This window comes from Macadamia integrifolia, chromosome 14 (genome assembly GCF_013358625.1).
Source record: "Macadamia integrifolia cultivar HAES 741 chromosome 14, SCU_Mint_v3, whole genome shotgun sequence".
NCBI classification, from domain to species: domain Eukaryota; kingdom Viridiplantae; phylum Streptophyta; class Magnoliopsida; order Proteales; family Proteaceae; genus Macadamia; species Macadamia integrifolia.
This window is the reverse complement of record NC_056570.1, coordinates 603,548-624,479: the sequence shown is the minus strand read 5'-3', so window position 1 is coordinate 624,479 and position 20,932 is coordinate 603,548. Positions and strand designations below refer to the sequence as shown.

At 39.8% G+C, this 20,932-nt stretch overlaps 3 protein-coding genes across 3 annotated transcripts; all 3 read left to right on the top strand.

The window, feature by feature from the left end:
* Positions 1–3,424: 3,424 nt before the first annotated feature.
* LOC122060532 lies at positions 3,425–10,784 on the top strand. The gene is made up of 3 exons (XM_042623650.1): positions 3,425–4,782; positions 9,748–9,806; positions 9,905–10,784. The coding sequence occupies exons 1-3, from the start codon at positions 3,856–3,858 to the stop codon at positions 10,044–10,046; spliced, it is 1,128 nt and encodes a 375-aa protein (XP_042479584.1). The 5' UTR covers positions 3,425–3,855; the 3' UTR covers positions 10,047–10,784.
* A 5,128-nt stretch (positions 10,785–15,912) lies between these two features.
* Positions 15,913–17,696, top strand: LOC122061490 (transcription termination factor MTERF8, chloroplastic). Its single transcript, XM_042624760.1, has 2 exons — positions 15,913–16,231; positions 16,332–17,696. Exons 1-2 carry the CDS (start codon positions 16,024–16,026, stop codon positions 17,582–17,584), a joined length of 1,461 nt encoding a protein of 486 aa, XP_042480694.1. The 5' UTR covers positions 15,913–16,023; the 3' UTR covers positions 17,585–17,696.
* Positions 17,697–19,258: 1,562 nt separating this feature from the next.
* Positions 19,259–20,932, top strand: LOC122061492 (28 kDa ribonucleoprotein, chloroplastic). The gene is made up of 4 exons (XM_042624762.1): positions 19,259–19,926; positions 20,028–20,129; positions 20,225–20,515; positions 20,591–20,932. Exons 1-4 carry the CDS (start codon positions 19,507–19,509, stop codon positions 20,639–20,641), a joined length of 864 nt encoding a protein of 287 aa, XP_042480696.1. The 5' UTR covers positions 19,259–19,506; the 3' UTR covers positions 20,642–20,932.

Below are 20,932 nucleotides of genomic sequence, written 5' to 3'. Positions count from 1 at the left end.
GTTTAGAGTGGTGTAAAATTATTGGTTGCTGCCCGGGTTGGAGTTGCCGGCATTTATCTGTAGATTTTAGTATCTTTTATAAATATCTTTTGAGATTTTATTTCTTTATTGTAATTCGGGCAATAACTAAACATTTTTTATTTACTCTAGTCTGGAAGCCATTTGAACCTTTGATACAAATAACTCATACAACGGATTAGCATTCTAACACTTTCGTCCACATGGTCATTTCTTAGAAAACATAAAAGAGAATAAAATAGAGGGTAAAGAATACCTCATAGACATCGCGGCCTCACATGAATTATATTATTTTGTCACACTTTATTGGCGCACTCCTTAATACCACTTGTTTAGAAAATTCACTCCCTCTATAGGAAAAAGGAAAGGGTTCTCTGAAAATGAGGTGCTATCGAAGCTTAGACACATGATAATTTTTTATGAAGTTAGAGAATATATATTAAAAAAATCAGTTGTGAGTGGATGTAGAGAATGCATCATGCTCATAGAGTCTCTTTCCCACTGAAAAAAATTGGGCAATTTACAGTGTTACCCCCTGAAGAATGCCAATATTATAGGAACACCCCCTCTCTTTCACCAAATTCACCAAATTAGACTCAGATCACTTGCCGTCAGTCATTGTTATGAAATATACCTTGTTTGATGATGTCAGCTACTATATATATTTTTTTAAATATCAAAACGCCCTTACTAAATATGAAGTACCTAAAATACCCATCTAATAACTCTCCATCCCCATCCCCATCCCTAGCCTATCTTAACCTTCAATACTAATCTTCCTTCGTTTAATCAATTTGGGATTTATTGAAGTAATAGAGACTAAAGAGAGTCGTGAAGAATGTTTCGGCCGCCGCAGTTACATTGCTGTCATCCAAGACCAATAATCTCTTATTTATGGAGAATGAGTGAGTCATGAACGATGGAGACACCAGTCACCGATACACTCGTCACATTCATAGAACTTGAAACCACAAACCGTACTACCAGCCTCTGCCCATAACTTATCTTTGTTTGCGACTCCGGAGATATAATCCTTGGCCTAAATTTTGAATATTCCAATGCTAAATACGTCGGTGAGAATGCCTCTAAGCTTAAATCCGTCGGAAAATCAACGACGGTGAAGTCATAGAACTCATGACCTCCAACAACACTGTTTGTGTTTATGCTTGAAAGAAAGAGGGACCTTTAGCCCTCTTTTTTTATTTTTCTTAAACCCACAAGATCCTCTCTCTGTTTCTCGCTTGTTTACTCTCTAATTGTGACTATGGTTGATTCTCCATAATATAACCTCCTCATTTGTTGTTTATTACTAATTAAGAAGCTTTCATATATAGATATCGTGATTATTATTACTATGATGGACAATACCCGGAAAAGAGAGAGAGAATTGCAGGCTTGATTCCATGATTTTCCGCATGGGAAGGGGACAATCGAGGACGGGTCTTCCTTCCAACTCAACTCAACTCCAATCTCGATCTCACATCTCCACTTAGAACCCTATGACCCTACCACTGTCACCATGACGTCCAATGGCATCTTCGTCGGCAACGGGACTTTCTTGGAGTATACCCATGATACAAAGAACAATACCATTATGAGGACAATGGTCACAACCACCTGTGAAGATCTGGACTCCTCTTCGGCGTCGGCGTTGACGTCCAATCTAAAGAAGGGAGGGATACCGTTAGCGGTATAGTTGGACATAAAGGTAAAGGTGAAGATGAGAGGTCCGAAGATGATGAACCTGTTTTAGTCACAGGGCATTTCAACTCCTCATTTAACAATGACTGATAATAGGGGGTTTGAGTCTAATTTGGTGAAAGATAGGGGGTGTTCCTATAATACTGACATTCTCTAAGGGGTGGCGCTATAAATTATCAAAAAAATATTATCATAAAACTCATAACTAAGGCTGTGTTTGGTAGCTAAGAGAAGAAAATAAAAGAAAAACTAATCTAAAAAAGAAAAGAAAAGAAAAGAAAAGAGAAGAAATTGTGAGAAAATAAAAATAATATGTATGTTTGGTTACCAAGAGAAGAAAACAAAACAAAAGGAAAATATTCAAAAAATTTTGAATTTTAGGAGAGACATAGATACATAGGGAATCATTGTGTAATCATTCATTTTTGTCTTATTATGTTTTCATATTTTTTTATGTTTTCTTGTGTTTTTGGTAAGAAAATTTTTGAAAGAACAAAAGAAAATTTCACAATTTTCGAGGGGAATTTTGAATTTGAAAAGGGGAATCTTGTCTTGAGTGAAAACATATCAAGTGTAAAGAAAAATTCTTAACCCAAGGAAAAAAGTACAAAAAGTGTATTTTTTTGCTTTTCTTCTCTTGGCTACTAAACACAGCCTAAGGGTTTTTTTTTTTTTTTAAAGCATCGTAACCAAAGCTGGTGAAAAGAAATTGTAAGATTATATTTATTACCCATATAATTATGGGTGTCAATCGGTCGGTCCAGCTCGGTTTCGGTCTGGGTTGAGTCGATTTCGGTGTGGGAAAGTTGAAACCGAAACCGAACCAATAAGGAAATTCCGATTTCGGTGCGGTTTGGTTTCCGGTTTGTCTTCGATTTCTTAAATCGATTTGTAACGGGGTTGGTTTTGATTTTTGGTCCAGTTTGGATTCGACTTTCCATACAAATGTTTACAAAACTATGCAAATTTTGATTTTTTTAATGAATTTTGGAGTGTTTCGATTTCTTACCGGTTTGGTTTCAGTTTCGATCTGGGTTTTGAGCCGATTTCGGTTTGGTTTCGGGTTCATCCGATTTCTGGTGCGGTTCGATTTGGTTTTGGGGTTGCAATACTCCAAACCGAACTGACCCAATAAGGCTTTGATTCGGTTTGATCCGTGTTGTTATTGGTTCAATCGGGCCAATTTTATCGGTTCGGTTTAAGAATTGACACCCCTACATGTAATGTATATTTTTTTGCCAATTGAAAAAAATTGTGTTGTTTCACATGTATATAGTGTACACCGCTATTTTACCAAAAAAAAAAATTGTATACCACTCGAGTCAATTGATTGTGGATTCGAATCTTGACATGCCCATTATCGTTCATTGATTCTGCAAAAGCACTGCTTGTCATACGGAGGCTTATCCTGGGGCTATGATCATTATCATGGAGCACTATTTTTCTTAAAATAAAAAATAAAAATAAAAAATGTATACCACAAAAATAAGGTAGAAGAGATGGCTTCTAATAGTAATATAGTATAGGGAACGATTTTCCTTCAGCCACAGTCGAGCGAGACCGAGATTGAGGCCTTCAGATGACGTCAGGAGGTTTTCAGGTGGGGAGCCAATCAGTCTGGCCCTGGTTCTGGTTCGATTTACATTTTGACAAGGTGTAAATCAAAATCAAACCGAATGAGAATTAGCCAAACCAGAATTGTTTTGCATTTGGTCTAGTTTTACCGGCTTCTATTCTATTTTCGTTATCCGGTTCACTCCTGATTTTCATGCGATATGTGGTAATGGTTTTGAAAACCCTACCTATCGCCGTCACAGACGGTGGACCACTGTGCCTCCCTCCTCCGTTTTCATGGCCAAACGTCACTCTGCTACCGTACCAACGAAGGCAATAAACTACAAAGTGTACAGTCTCAAGTTCAAGCATGGAGGATTGAGGACTTCATCTAAATTCCAATCACATGCTTTGGGATCCCATAGTTTTGAAATGCAGAAGCTCTGTTAAACCCTACCTATTGCCGTCGCAGACTTTTCTGATCGTTTTTGCTTCCCTAGCAAAACAAATTTCCTTCCATTTCGTTGCTCATTCTGCAGTAGGATTCCTTTACCGTTGGAGGATCTTCATTTCCATCTCAAAATGATCTGTTCTGTTCCGTCCGCCAAATCGGATTCCAGTTGGCTGGACCGGCTGCGGTCTTCTAAAGGTTTTTCCGTTGGCAATGATCTCGATCTTGAACGATTCCTAGACCATAACTCCGATCACCCTCTTTCCGTCGACGTCAATGTTTCTGATGTTATTCGGGGGAACAACACCGACTCCCCCAATCCAAACTTTGATTCTGTACCGTTGGACAAGAAATCAGTCTCCGAAGGGAGAAAAAAAGAGGTGAATTTTGGCTTCAGGGGGCATCGGAAGAAAGAAGACTTGTTTAACGTGATGAGCAATGTTCTAGCAGAGCTCTTCAATATGGGAGACCAGGGGGACCTTGAGAGGATTAGAGGATATGAGAAGAAAAAGAGCTCTCGGAAACAGCGTTACCCAAAAATTTGTTCGTTTTCTGCATCTGCAAGCGTTGACGATGGCCGCTTGCCCGGTGTAGTGAAAGCTGATGGGATGCCAGCAATGTCACCTTCAAGCACCGATAATAACAGTGAAACAGAAATGACTCAAAACGGTGGTTGCATGAAGCCAAAGGAGAAAGGAAAGTGCGATTCTCTTACACTTGTAGAGGAGAAGGCACAGACAGATCTTTCGTCTTACTCTTGCGTCGAAGTAACAATCATAGACACGAGTTATTCGGATTGGAAATCTGAGAAACTGCTTTTCAGGAAGCGGGATGTTTGGAAAGTCCGTGAGAAGAAGTCAATTTCGGGGAATTTGAACGTGTTTAGAAGGAAGAGGGAGGCGAAGGAGTCTCGTAAGAAAGTTGGAGGAATGAAGAAAACAAAGCTTTTCAAGTCTGATAAAAAAGGTGGAGGAAAGAAGAAAAGAAAGCTTTCTCAACCACCCCTGAGCACATCCAAGGAAGCAGGTCGGGAAGAGCTTACATATCCATCAAACAAAGTAAGAGTCCCTATTGCCATTGTTTCCTAAAGGGTCGTATGAGATTTGACACTCTGGTCAGGCTCCTTAGAGCAAAAATTTGTTTTGGCTTATTATGATTATGTTGGGATAATTTTCTTTATTTTAAATAACCTAGCTGAGAACTCAAAAGCTTCAGTGTAACTGTATAATTCAGTTTAGGCTTGATTTATTTCATTTTCTCTCTTCAAAATTTGTTACTAGTGTCTCTGTGCTGTTCATTCTTGTCTTTGGTTTTGTTGTGGCTAAACACTGAGACTATTAAGGAACATTGATCACAACTTACATGTTAATAATGGGAGGCATAATATATGAGACTTATCAAAAAAGTGAATCACATTGCGATTGAGATCTGAAGAGGCATATCACGGCTGCAGTGACACTTAAACATAACCCCCATTGTAGGACTTTTAAGTAAAAGCTATTCTGCAGGCTGTTATTCTCTCCTTGTTTTCCTTGGTTTTAAGGCTTGTTATAGTCGGAAACAGCTGCATGTATTATATTTAATTTTCTTACTAAGATATTTTAAGTAGAGGTGAGATTCCCTGTTATGGTAAAATTAAAAGTTACTTGTAGTAAGAATACCTCGTTTTGAGATGGCCAAGATTATTTATGTCTTCTTTAATACCAACATGCATTTTGAAATCTTGTTGCATATAGGATCAAGCTTGTCATAATTTGTTCTCATTGCTCTTATTCTAATTCATTTTTTTTTTCATGTGTATGTGGAGAACTAGAGTCTAGAGGTGCACTTATTATGCCATTCTCCCCTTCTCTTGACTATTGCTTTTTATATCTTACAAATATGGTAGGAAGTTAGTGGTACTGTATCTGTATGTCAACTTATCTAGAATTTTCCCTTATCATTGACTCTCATTACATTGGAATATTAAGGAATAATGGATTGAGCTTCTTTAGAATTCTGCATGGACTTAGTGTAGGTGAGTCTGTTCTATGGTGTCTTGAAACTTAGAAAATACTCTATTTGAATTTAGGGAGTATTTTATCTTTTAGCTTTGATTAGGGAGTTCCGAGAAAGATGTTTCTAGTGTAGACTAGGAATGTTTGAAGGACAAGGTTGAGTCCCTAGGCTTACTTTTTGAATTTAGGTCCCTCGCAAGGCTTATAGGGGCTGTAACCATCTAATCAATCAAGGAGCCTAGTAGTGTGAATTTGTTGACTGTTTAGTTCATCTGACTCAACTCATTTACGATAACAATATGCCAATATGCATCGATATGCAGCAACATCAGCCTTATCCCAACTTAATGGGGTTGGCTACATGGATCCATACAAACAATATTGAAAAAGTTCAAACAGGAATGGAGGAGGGGAGAGATGGAAAGATCAAAGATGAGAGATGAAAAAAGAAATATGAGAGTATGAGGAAATAGGCACAACCCAGAAGTTAGGAAAATCTTAGCTAAATGGGGTCGGCTATATGGATCCATCCCTCCAATAGGTTCTATCCAAGATCATAGTGGGGACAAGACCAAGACTATGCATGTCATTTCTCATCACTTCGTCTATGGTCATTTTAGGCCTGCCCTTAGGTTCTTTTGGCTCCTTCAATCCGGATCCGATCACTCCTCCTTATTGGGGCGTCCTCAGGCCTCCTTTGGACATGGTCATACCACCTCAAACGACTTTCATGGAGCTTGTCGTTGATCGGGGCCACACTTAAAACAGCTCTAATATGCTTATTCCTTACTTTATCCTTCCTAGTTTTACCGCACATCCATCTTGAAATCTTCATCTCAGCTACCCATAGTTTCTCAATATGACTCTTCTTGACTGCCTAACATGCCACCCCATGCATCAATATGTAGCATGTGGTCAATATTCACAATATGTATACATATGTCATATACTATATCATTTTATATAAGCACAAATACCTTCAAACTAACTTTTATCTTTATTCTCCACAAAGCACTCATCAAACCCTGACAAAGCGTGATGCTACAACAGCCCTGAACTGGTATAATAATGACTATGGGAAGTGGTAACTGCATCTGTTTCCCCTGTTCCTCCCTCCCCTGGCACAAGCTTCTGTTTCTCATATTTGCCCAAAAAAAAAAAAAAAGCTTATCTTTCTCATTAATTTCGATTCTTGCAGATCATTTTATTCATTAGAGAGTTCAGACTTTGAGTTTTAGGCTACACAAAGCCTTGCTAAAGTGAGCTGTTCCCGTTCTGGTTAACATCATGGGGCATCAGTGGGTCTTGGGTTCATTAAAGATTCATAAAGGTCACCTCTGCTCGGGCTCATTAGGCATTGCCAAGTTCACTCTTGGGTTGGCTGCATGATTTGAATGGTTCACGTTATTATAAAATACCTAAATTGATCTTCCCCACTGAGTCTAAACTGATCCAGATCCACGCTAGCTTGGCTTGGGCTAATATATATAAATGAGTTGAGCTTTAGCTTTGACTTTGTGAATGACAAGTGGAGCTATAGCTCGGTTAGTTATGTACATGACCACGTTTTTGTATAAATCAAATTGTTCTTCAAAGAAAAACATTAAAATGCTTTTTTTAACTTTATTTGTTCAGATTGAAGGATTTGAAGAATAGACAAAGATCTATGTTCTGATGCAGTTCTGTAGAAAGACTCAGTTATCGCAGTATTTGACAATCACTACCCAGGGGCTGTATTTTTGAGTAAATATTTCTGAAATTTCAGAAATTAGAAAGAACCGATGATGAACTAGAAAGGGGAAACAAGAACTGTAACTCCCCAAAGATTGTCCAAACTGGACAGGGACTTTAACAGTGATACCTCCCAAGTTCTGGTGACTATTTTCAAACTTCTGAAACTGAATGAAACAGGGCATTGGTTTAAATGGAAATTACCATGTTTGAATGGAAAGTAAGCCACATGAAAGAAGATATGATATGGAATAGATGGGATAATAATGGTCAGAAAACAGGTTATCTGTCCAGGTGATAATGAACAAGGATAGAGATGAAATGGGGAGAACTGATAGAAGAATATTATTAGAGCAGGAGGTTGGAGAGACACAACTGATAGAAAATCTCAGATTAGCCAAGAGGTAAGAGAGAGCCACACATGACTTAGGGGCAGACAAAAAATGACAATATAAGTAGTGAGGAAAGACATGCGTAGTTCAGGTCTTGTCTCAAGTATGTCCTTGAATAGAGCTGTTTGAAGCAAGGATCCATGTAGCCGACACCACCTAAGTGGGATTTTACTGAGTTATTGTGTTGCAGTGTTTTTTTTTTTTTTGGGCCTGTGCACAGATCCATGTTGCCAACCGTATTTAGTTGGGATGAAGCTGAGTTGTTGTTGTACTAAATTACAAGCATCCAGTCTGAATGTCAGGTTACATAATTCTGACAATAAAGTAGGATGGATGAAATGGAGAGGGGCGTCTGGAGTGTTATGTGATCGACCTATTCTTCTAAAGCTTAAGGGAAAATTCTATAGGACAGCCATAAGACCAGTTATGATGTATGGTGCAGAATGTTGGGTAGTCAAGAAGCGTAACATAGATAAGTTGAGTGTGGCTGAGATGAGCATGTTGAGATGGATGTACGGAAAAACCCTGAGAGATAGAATAAGGAATGATCAGGTTAGAACGGATTTAGGAGTTGCACCAATTCAGGATAAACTTAGAGAATGTCGGTTACGATGGTTTGGGTATGTCCAAAGGAGGCCCTTGGATGCCCCAGTACGAAGGAGTGACCAAATGCAGATGAATGGAGCTAAAACGGCTAGGGGCAGGCCAAAAATGACATTGATGAGGTAGTTTGAAGAGATATGCAAAAGTTAAGTCTTCACCCTAATATGGCATCTAACAGAGCTGCCTGGAGGGCTAGGATCCGAGTTGCCGATTGTTCGTGAGTGCGATGTACCAAAGTTGTTTTTTTTTTTTTTTTGGTTTACGGATCCATGTAGCCGACTCCATTTAGTTGGGATAAGGCTAAGCTTTGTTGTTGTTGTTGTAAAGATCGTTTTATTTTCGTCTTCTTAGAGAAGAAAAGAAGGTTCCTTGCACTGGTTGCGCTATACCTGGCCTGTCCAAATGGTTCTGTTCTTGTTTGAGACATTACAGGTGAATCTCAAAACAAGATGCATTGAAACTGTTACCTGAATTTAACAACTATTCGTGCATTCTCTACCAGATATCAGAGGTGTTTCATTTGCTGCATTATTGCTCATTTTCTCCTTGGTCTTTGTGAACAAAATTAATGTCTATAACTTTAACATATTCTGCATCTTCTCCCAAAACTTAGTTGGAATCTAAAAAAAAAAAAGGCTGGATTCTCAACGATGATTAGTGCATTATCTACCAGATATCAGAGGTTTTTCATTTGCTGCATTATTGCTCATTTTCTCCTTGGTCTTTGTGAACAAAATTAATCTCTATAACTTTACCATATACTGCATCTTCTCCCAAAACTTGGTTGAAACATAAAATACGGAGGAAATTAAAAAAAAAAAAAAAAATGCCCCCATTATCTGCCCAGATGAAATGTTATGTAGCTCTCTTGGATTTCACTTATTTAACTCAGACTAGCAAACGCTTGTCCCAAATCCCAACTACTTGGGATCAGCTACACTAATTTCATGACTACACTCTCTATGTCCATAGTATCCTATTATAAAATTTCCATTCCTTCTTCTCACCACAAATTCTTTTTCTATTTGCCCCTTTTACTCCAAACTTTGCTCATCTTGTGATGTGTTGAAATCCCTTTGGTGATAGTTCATTGGTATATGAGTTTTATCATGTTTGAAGCAACTATTATGACATCTAGATGCAGCTGGATGATCCCAGCTGTATCCATTCGTTGCCTCATCGGCTTATGATGTTGGCGTTCGATGATTTAATTATCAGATCATAGTGTCATGTCATCAGATTCTCTGCATATTTATATTATGGATTTTAATAGTTTGTCTGCCTGTATTTGGTCCATCAGAATGCTGGAAAGGAATTATGCAAGGAGATGCCAGATGGAAGCCAAGTTCCTAAAAAGAGGCATGTGTCCTTGTAATCTATTGAATTCTGAAGCTTTTATTTCACATGATCTCCTTGCTTCATGGTCATTATCTGTGGTCATATTTGGTGCCTTTTAGGTCACATTTCTCCAGGTCACCAAGGAAACCTATCAACCGTAATTCGCCTCTTTTTCATGTACAAAACATTTCTTCAAGCATGAAGGATGAGTGTGCACCTTCCAAGAGGCAGTCTCAAGGATACATGATGAAGAGTTGCTGATTTGATGCACATCCTAGTTGTTAAAAAATGTTCATAGATAAGACATGAAGTGCCCTCACTAAGACGACGAAACCAAGTAACCAGGTGCAATGCTTACAAGCTATTCAAAAATGCTGGTAGTAAGGCAAGTGAGTTTTTCCTCAAGGATATCTGATTGGCCTGAAGCTGGTGGAGTTGAAAACTGAGGTCGGGACATTGCATCATTTTAGTTGGATCAAACTCAAGTTGACTGTCAACTTATCTTGTCCTACTTTGAAGCAATTGGATTGGCAAAATTTCCGTTATATTTCCAGGAAAATACTTTTTCAGTTCCCAGATGGTGAATCTATATCAAGTTACCTTTAAAGCTTGGAGCAATCCTCTACACGATGTTGTTGGAGGTCATCTTCACTGCTGCACCAGGCAAGACAAGGTTCCATTTTTGCTTTATTTTGGGGGTGGCAGTTACATCTTCGTGTGCTTTCCAGCGAGGTTCTCTTTCAAATTGTCCTGCTAACCCCAATTTAATACACAACCAGCAGAAAGCCCCTGTGATCCACGGGGAGTCAGTCGCCAGGACTTGTGCAAAATGTCTGACTTGTATGGGCATCAATCCAGATACAAGCGTTTGTGAAAGGGAATCCAATAACAATCCACTTAAGGTTCCACACCCAACTTGGCTGTTGATTTAACCTTGCTTTGGGAGTCACTCGTATGCAGTCTATGTGCCGCACCAGCTCAATCATCATTTTCTTAAAATGTCTATAGAACAATTGTGTTCTGGCATCGTGATTGTGCTTATACCATATGAAAATTGTTTTGTGGGGTTGAGACCCGCGGGGGGGTTGCGTCTGGTATAGACGAAAGAATTGGCTTCCATGGGGTGGATTCAGAGTATACCCACACCCCCACCCCCACACCCCCACCCCCCCCCCCCCCAAAAAAAAAAAAAAAAAAAAACAAACAAACCGAAGAACAAAACGCTGAATTTTTGTTACTTTGCATTTGCATATTTTTTGTCCTTTTCATGGCCTATTGATCTTGGCTACTTCAACTGTTTCAAAACTTTATGTTGTGGTATCTAGTATTATAGCTGCAAAGCACACACTTTTGGTTTTATTTTTTATTTATTTTTGGATGAAAAATAAACACCTTTGTTGATACTAACAATTCTGCTTTTGTTGCCTAGGTGCTATCTTGCTCATATATTATTAGCTCATCGTAATGTAACATTGCCCTCCATCTAATGGTAGTGGTGATGACCAAGGTATACTCTGTTGACTACTGCTTCTCCTTGGATTAAGTGGTGGACCAGTCCTAAAATTACTCAAAGGACACAATCAGCTCGGTGTGGTTGCAAAGGAAATAAATAGGGACCTTAGCCAAAAAAAAAAAAAAAAAAGGGAAATTAAGGGGGAAGTGATACCAAATCAAACCCATGACAAAATTCATTGGATTCGGGAGATGTTTTTATCTCCACCCATGGGTGTTACACGTTGAAGGATGAATAAAGTGTTTTATCCTACCGAAAAGAAATTATTTTTGTATGTTTTTATAGTCCTAAATTATATTTAGTATAGTCTATATTTGAGAAATATACAACTAAGGTTGGCCGTGCATTACCAACCTAAGCTAACTAGCATTTTTTGAGTGTTTTATAAGAGAGAAGAATAATCTTTGACCACGCAGCCTTGCACCAGAGCGGGCCAATGAGGGGATACCATGCCCCATGGGCATCAGTAGGTGGTGGGGCCTTCTTTTTCTATCTCTTCACATAAAATGACAATACTACCCATTATCATTCTTGTGCATTCCTTCTGCACAAAAAAAAAAAAGAGAGGGAAATTTACAGTGTCATCCATTGGAGAATGTCAATATTATAGGAACATCCATTTTCTTTCACCAAATTAGACTTAGACCCTTTATCGTCAATCTTTGTTAAGTGATGCTATGAAATGACACTTTAGCTCTTATGAGTAAAACACCCTTATTCAGCAAAAAAAAAAAAAAAAGAGTAAAATATCCTTATCTTATTATCCGAAAAATACCCCTCTTTTCATCACTTTCTCTCATTCCTGGAGCACATTCTCATCGGAAAATCCACGAGTCGCAATCTATGGATTATACCTAATGTGAGCATAGAGTACCCGAATGGTGTAAATCTGTCTTAAATAAACCCCAATTGCTCAGTATCATTTCTTCCTCTGCAAGTCAAAAGCCCAACCATGTTGTATCCACAAGCATGAGAGTTCCCTGCAACTAAGTTCTACAATGAGAAATCCCTAAATTGGAACTCTAAATTTGAAGATGATTCGGTATTAGTTCCCCAACATTGAACCCTTCTGTTAATGCTCAGAATCCCATAAGAAAACCCTTCCCCTAATGTAATAGATAAAAAGATTTGATCATGCGGTGACAAAGAGAAGCTATTTTCGGTCAATCCCCAGCACCTTGAGACTCCGGTGTTGTTCGCTAAAACGCAAACCTGGTCTTCCCAACAGTTACATCCCTCAAGATAACGTTACCACTGGTGTAGGTTAATTTGTGTGTGAAATTGGGTTTAGAAGGAGAAATGTTCCAACTGATCAAAGAAGTTCTACCTGAAATTTGGCCACAGAAGAATTCATTTCCACCCGAGATCACTTCAAATGAGACGTTTAGAGTCATCGAAATCTTTGTTGCCATCATCGTTGCCGAGGAGTTGATCGGAATCAGAGATGGATTGTGATACCCTATTTTTAAAATCTGGTTTACTTATGCGGTTGACCCGGTTTAACCATGCAGGACCCAAACCAGAGAGGGTTAAGGCGGATTCCCTATGGACCATGATGGCAAGGGTGACCTTGAACACAAGTTGGCCAGACAAGTCTGAGTCAGTGCCGGAGGAGACGGGTGTACCCAAGCCGTGTACATGCACATATCATAAGGCCATGTACGGGTAATGTTGGTATGTATCCATATCTTAAGGTGTATATGTATTATACATCTCGTACCGAGAGTGAGATACATGCCGAGAGTCGAATTCCATCGAAATCTCAATTGTTTGGCTAAGTTTTGACCAATAGGTGGGCAGTCACAGGCGGGCGAACCCCCCTACCTGAGTGACCCACCCATGTGATTACTAGATATTCTCTAAGTATAAATATGACTTATTGTGTTTCTCATTTTCTCATTTAATGCATTAAAGAGTTGGTGAGAAGAGTAAAGAGGAGAGAGAAAAGAAAGGAAGAAAAGAGAACGAAGAAGAAGAAAGGGGAGGAATAAATGATTTTAAGCGACGCCGAGGTTTGATCTTCTCATTCTGGCACCGAAAAAGTGATCCTCAACAAGAGACCTACGATTTGAGGTGAGTGAAAGCTATACTTCTTAAACTTTCACCAAACCCCAAGTGAAACCCTTGATTTGGGTAGAGTTCCTTGGGATCTTGTTAATCCCACTTATGATGATGAATCTAACGTTTAAGAGATGGTCTATGTGTTGATTTTGAAGGTTTAAAGAAGTGTTTATAAGATTTGAGAATCATTGGTAATTTCTTGAGTTAAGAGGTGATTTTGGGGTTTTGGAAGAGTTCTTGAGCAAATAAGGTAAGATTGCTTTTCAATCCTTAAATCTAACTTAGATCTAGGTTAGAATCATCTTATAAGACCTTAGATGTGTGAAAAATGTGATTGGAATAGCCCCATTTGGTTTTTCCAAGGTTGTGGAATGTTTCAAAGAAGAAAACAAATTTCTGCCCCCACAGGTGGGCGAAGACCGACGGGCGAAGCCACCCACCTGAGGGGGCAACCCCTCAGTCCCCACCGACGGGTGGGGACCGGTGGGGGAAGCCACCTGCCTGAGGGGGCCCGCAGGTTCAATCGACGGGCTATCTGGCCCGCCTGTGAAGACCAGTGGGCGAAGACAAGTAGGCTGTCTGGCCCACCTGTTGGCCCCCCAGTTGGATTTTTGAGCCCGAATGGGCTCAAAACGGACGGGCAACCCTCTTTTATGATTTTAAACATGATTTAAACATCAAACCTCGTTAGTTTTGACCCCAAGGTGGTGAAATACTAACCTCATTCGCTTATGATAGGTTCCACTAGAATTTACGTTTCTCACGCTAGATCTCGCCCGTACCGAACGTGAGCTTTTGTACCCAACAAGTAAGTGAGGAGAGGACATTTGACTTTATTTTAAGCTTATTTTTGCATCATTAAATTGTATCTAGACTAACCATGTCATCATGCAAATTATGTGTAGATTAGTCATCCTCGTATACCGTTCGCACGCATTGCTTATGCATTCTAAACAAATGATCTATGATATATGTGTTGTGCTTTACATTATCAATGCTAAATGATTGATGTGCTTTATGTGATGAACGGTTGGATTACTGTGCATGATGCATTATTAGACTAGACGCCGTAGTCGGCTTGGAAACGAGTGCATTGGTGGCCCGTGGTATGGGACGCGATGACACTATGCAATCGTACTTTGTCATATAGGAGCATGCGGATTAGGATTATCATTCCCTGTGCTACGACCCTTCCCAACAAGGGTTGAGGTGTTGGGTTATCACTTGGGGGGAAGCAGTGGTCGCGGTTGTCAGGTCACTGTGGTGGTTAGACATACGCCCGGCTGATCATTAGGACAGTCGGCAACCTCAGTGGTATATTCAAGAGGGCCAATCGTACTGCTTTTAAATTGTTGGGGTCAGTACATTTACTTTTCTGTCATTTACTTTTATGTTGAGAGCCGGTAGTCGGTTTGTTTTACTTTTGAGTACTCACGGTAGGCCTTCTCTGACAACCCTATGGGCGTATCGCGGGATGGAGTTCACGGCTCGTACTCGGGGCATACGTGCACTGTGGTTGTAAGTAGCACATAACCAAGGACTTAATAATGTTGTTTGGGTGGATAAGATTTAAAATGAATTGCATAGCATATAGTGCATATGGATATGATTGTTGTGTGGTCTTTCTTTTCACTTACTGAGCTAGGGAGTTCATTCCACGTGCACACCTCTTTTAGATGATTTTGCAGGTCACCCGCTTGAAGATCAGGAGTCGGGCCCCGCAGTTGAGTTTCCTGATGAGGATTGGTGGGTCCCCGAGGAGTATGAACACGGTGCTGATTGCATGTGCCAGGGCTGTGCTGCGGGACCGCAGTAATGACACCTTACAGAATTTCGCTTTTTGATTCTTTTGATGACCTCCCCTTTTGTGTATTTGATATGTAAATTGTTATTCTTTTTGTGTAAATATCATGCCTGCGGGCCCACATGTACTTAGCTATAAACTACAATTTGGGTATCAAGTATATTGGAGATATTTATAGGTAAATTAAGTCTTCCGCTAAACTTTTGAACACTTATCTTAGATGTGGGTATACTGTGGTGGGGTATTGTATCATATGTTCCTGACAGGTTTGGGTTAACCGGAGTTAACTCGATCACTGGTCTAGTTCTGTGTGAATGGGGTGTGACATGGATATCCATCCATTTTTTATATAGAACATCATCAAGAGTTGAGGATCCCAGAGGAATGCTCTTCCACCATAGTCGCTAGAAGGGGGTTCGCAACCGCTGAGCTGAAAAGTCTTGAGGAACGCTCTTCCGCCATAGTCACCATTGCCGGAAGGGTTGTGGTGAAATTGATTTGGGGACTACAAGTAATGAGGTTAATTTCGACACTTCACTATTTTTAAGGGCAAAATGGTATTTAGATAAAAAATAAAACGATGATGTCAGCATTCTTGGTATATTTTGTAATAGAGACTAACGATAAGGGATCTAAATCTAATTTCGTGAAAGAGATGGAGTGTTTCTATTATACCGGCATTCTTCGGGGGTGGTGTTGTAAATTATCCAAAAAAAAAAAATCAAATTGGATATTTGGTCCGGCCGTCGGGCAGTTCAAGGACTCGAGGTTAATTCCTGAAAGCACGACTCATCCGGAAGCAGCGGCGAACATCTGTGGGCACGCTCGACTGCAGCAAGGATACGCTGTGACCATTATAGATGACGGTAACATTGCCTGCAATTTCTTCATCGCCAACTTTCTTTCGGCAGGAACAATGTTGTTGCGTGAGTAGGTTCAGTAGAACCACAGGTCTACCACAGAAACCCTTTTCAGCTCCTGTGTGTTTTCGAGCCTCAACGAAATTGGTGATGATTCAATGCAACAATAGCAGCTCCTCTTCGTCTTCCAATATCTTCACGGAATGGGGTAAGTTACCTGAAACGATTCAATCTCTCATATATCTCTAAAATAAGCAGAATTAGAACCTGAACGAATGAGGTTCATTTGTGTTCTATATTGTGTTCAGGATTGTTTCTACCACTCTTCCAAGAGTTTGGATTCGAAGAAGGACAAACCCAAGTTCTATTCGAGAAGAACCCAGGTCTGAGATTTGAGACTTTGGAGTCTCTCGGCAGCCGACTCTGTTTCCTGCAGTCCGCTGGATTAGATGGTTTTGCTCTCTGTCGCTTGATAGCCAAACGCCCTGACATACTCACAGCAGAAGAAATTAGAGAACTCTATAATTTGAAAGGTCAGATCGAACCCGTAAAGCTCGAACGTCTTTTGACTGTAACAGAGCCCCAATATTTTGTGGGTTTTGCCGGGAAGGTTGAATTGCTTCTTAATCATGGAATTCCAAGGGAAAACCTACCTCATATTCTCAACAATGTTAATCTAACCAAGGTGTTCTGTCACAAGTCTGCTAATGAGATAGAACAGACGATTCTTTACCTGAAGCATTTCGGTGGTGTCGATTTGATCATTCGACGCCCCGCCATTCTTAATTTGGATTTTGAAACCCAGCTAGTTCCACGTATCATGTTTCTCACAGAGCTTAGTGGGGGAGATGAAAATGCCACAGGAGCCGTATTGCTTAAACTCCCATCTGTCCTAGCCTATACCACAGAGCATCTACAAAGCCATGCTGAGTTCTTCAGATCCTTTGTTGGCTTGACAGACCCTGAAATCTTCAAGATTGTCCTTGTATACCCAAATGTCTTCAGTGCCAGCAAGGATAGAAAGCTGCAACCTCGGGTTGAGTTCCTTATGGAATGTAGGTTGAACTCAATTGATATATTCAGGTTCCTTATCAAAGCGCCCCTGTTTCTTGGCTTGTCTTTCAGAGAGAATCTTTCTAAGAAATTAGTGTTTCTGCTGAAGATTGGGTATAAATATAGAACGAAGGAGCTGGCTCTGGCGTTGGGGGCAGTGACTAGAACCAGCTGTGAGAATATGCAGAAGGTGATCAATGTCTTCCTGACTTATGGGCTCGATTACAGTGAAATTCTTGCCATGAGCAAGAAGCATCCGCAGATATTGCAGTACAATTGCGAGTCTCTACAGAAGAAAGTGGAATACTTGATTGAGGATATGGGTCGGGAGATTGGAGAGCTGTTGGACTTTCCTGCTTTTCTCGGCTACAAGCTTGATGCGAGGATCAAGCACAGGTATGAAGAGAAGAAGAAGATAATAGGGGAAGGAATGTCGCTCAACAAGCTCTTGAGCGTGTCCACTGAGAGATTTTCGAAGAAGAAGAAGAAGTGTCCAGTGCCCATGTAATACAATTTAATCGCTGGGGGAGGATTGAGGAAATGAACATATGTTACAAGGCATCATTTAATTATTATTGTTCATGGCCAAATGTTATAAAAAAATGTTTTTTCCTACTCAATTCTCTCTCTCTATGAAAAGGTTTCGATTCATCCTTTCCATTCCTTTCGGTCGCTAGTTCCTCTCAGGTCCCTGGGACCTGAGTTTCCACCACAGGAATGCAATGTCTTGGTGACCTCTGAGTTCAGGCCCTCAAGAAACTTCACCCTTTGCAGTCCTCTAGGTCATAGCAGAGAATTGGGCTGGGTAGCCAAGGACCTTATTTTGACCTATTCGACCTGTAAAGCTACAGAACCCCCGAGTTGAGCTTACTCTGTAATTAAGGTTTGCTATCTGAATCATATTTCCAGCATTCAACTCTATCTCAGTTCATATTAGTTGTTATCCCAAAAATATCCACTCATTCAGCTGGTGGATGGAAATCATGATAGATTCTTCATCTAGTATTGAAACCAAAAAGTCTACAAAGAATTCTTCAAACTAATAAGCAATGATACAGTTGTCAGCTTCAAATGTATGGTGCATGGTTATGAAGGTACAGATCTGAGTTTACTCTGTAATTAAGGTTGGCTATCTGAATCATATTTCCAGTATTCAACTCTATCTAAGTTCATATTAGTTGTTATCCCAAAAATATCCACTCATTCAGCTGGTGGATGGAAATCATGATAGATTCATCATCTAGTACTGAAACCAAAAAGTCTACAAAGAATTCTTCAAACTAATAAGCAATGATACAGTTGTCAGCTTCAAATGTATGGTGGATGGTTATGAAGGTACAGATCTGATCAAAGTCTAGGATAATGTGGTAACTGTTTGTTTGAGAATTGAGAAAGAAGAGTTGTGGAGAAGAAAACAAAGAACTAGTAATGGTGGACAGAGGAAAAGAAGACTGTGGATCACATTGTTGTACTCTTCATATAGAGTTAGGTGATGATATGTGTTCTTTTGTTTTCATATATACTCTTAGATGCTGCAATCCAAGAGTTTAGATCACAATCACCTAGTCATATATATGAACATCTAACACCAATCTTACTTCCTACCATTATAACAGTGAAGAGGAGTATATTTAAAAGCAAAAGGAACATGTATTGATTACTCACATGTACGACCAAGTGTGATCATATGAGCAACTGATCCAAATTCCAGCCTTATTACATCCCACATGCAAAAATGATCTGATAACACTATTTAGTAAATATAGAGAATATATCAACACCATATTCTATCGCATGAAACTGTTTTTTAGGGCTAAACTTTATGAACATGATGCCAAAGTCATCATCTAGCTATGAAATTAATTTTTAAACCAATTTTTACCAAAAGAAAAAAAAAATTTTAGGCCAATTTACTTTTTTTAAACAATATATGGTTAACAATAAAAAGAAAATTTCAATTTGTTGTATACCGGCAAAATTTCACACTTATCTTTGTCTAAAAACACTAAAAGATCAAATCACTCTGAATCGTTGTTGATATTATGCATGTGATAATTTGCCATGTGGCATATCTGATTACAAGTGTTGCTACACTTCGAAACTCTCCCCTTAATTTTTACCAAACTCAAAAAATAATAATAATAATAATAAATAAATAAACTCTCCCCTTACTCTAGTTTCGGCTTTGCTTTGGCAATAGATGATGGATGCTATCCGTTCAGGAGTGAGTGTGGGTTAGACTTGGCGCTTCCTTCAGCCTCTCTCTCTCTCTCTCTCTCTCTCTCTCTCTCTCTTTTCGTCAGAGTTTAAACTCGAGCCGACGAGCCCCGACAAACTTGAGGGAGGAGTAGAATTTCAGTTCCCGAAAGTTGTAAGAAAGCCAAGCAGAGGCTACCAGACAGCTCCTCTGTTTCTCAATTCTCGTTGGCCATGGCCATTGCTCGATTGACTTCCTCCTATTCCATTACATCGACCTTACCTTTTCAAACCGGAACCAATCAACGTTTCTTGTCTTCTGCTTCATCTTCCCTTCGCTTTCCTTATCCAACTTTCTCATGCTTCCTCGTCGTATCTTCTCCCTTTTCCATGTCTGGTTCACACGAAGCGTTTGCTTCTGTGCTTAGCTCAGCTACTAAAACTAGGTCTCCCAGAGTCCTGGCCGTCGTCGACGAAGAAGCCATGGCCGCGGCTACGCCGGTAATGGAGGAAGACAGTAGGGATAGTTCGTCCACGGATCCGAAAGTTAGAGTCAGACCTTGTCAACTGTACGTTTGTAATCTTCCTAAAAGCTGTGACATTCCGGACCTTCTGGATATGTTTAAGCCTTACGGAACTGTTCAATCGGTAGAGGTACGCTTTCTCCCTCGCTCATTCTACTTATCCCTTTTTTATTTCTTTGGAAATTTCAGGTTTTTTGAAAAATTGATTTGTTGTGACTGATAAATGTTTAGGTTTCGCGGAATGTTGAGACAGGGATAAGCAAAGGATGTGGTCATGTCATAATGAGTAGTTTCAATGAGGCTAAAGCTGCAATTGCTGCTTTGGATGGATCTGTAAGTGGCGAATTAACCAGAAAATGGGGAATATTGATTGGGTTTTTATCGCCTATCTTGTTTTCTTTTCGTAACTGCTCGATCTGTTTACCTAGGATGTTGGTGGGCGTGAAATGAGGATTTTGCTTGCAGAAGAGATGAATTTTAGTGGGAGGAACCTTGTGGCTAGGAGGAATATTGTCTTTGAAAGCCCTTACAAGATTTATGTTGGCAATGTTTCCTGGTCAGTGAAACCCGAAGATTTGAGAGAGCACTTTAGCCAATTTGGAACTGTGGTTAGTACAAGATTGCTGTACGATCGCAAAGCAGGAAGGAGACGGGTTTATGGATTTGTTTCTTTCTCTTCAGAGGCAGAACGTGACTCCGCCATCTCTTCTTGTGGAAAGGTAAACTCAGATCCTCTATTTGGAAATTTCATAACTTTGCTCTGCTACATTTCTTAACCCTTCTTACTTAAGCAGGAATTTCATGGTCGCACACTACTGGTCAGAGAAGGAAGGCCTAAGGAGTGAGTTCTGTGTTTCTGTATGAGATAGATTTGTCTAAAATTCAGAAAATGGTGGAGTAACTTGGTGCATTCTCATGGAGCTGATCTGTGTTAGCTAACAAGCAGGTACCTCATGCTTAAGTTCTCCAGATTTTATATCCTTGTAAACAGTCATGGCTTTAGCTTTTATGGATGAATACCTTGGCCTTGTCGGATGATGGGTTATTCCATACATTGTTTCTTAGTTTGTTTAGGGCTTTGATTTTAACCCAGGCACCTTCTTGAGAGTTTCTTAATGAGAATATTATTGCTTCAA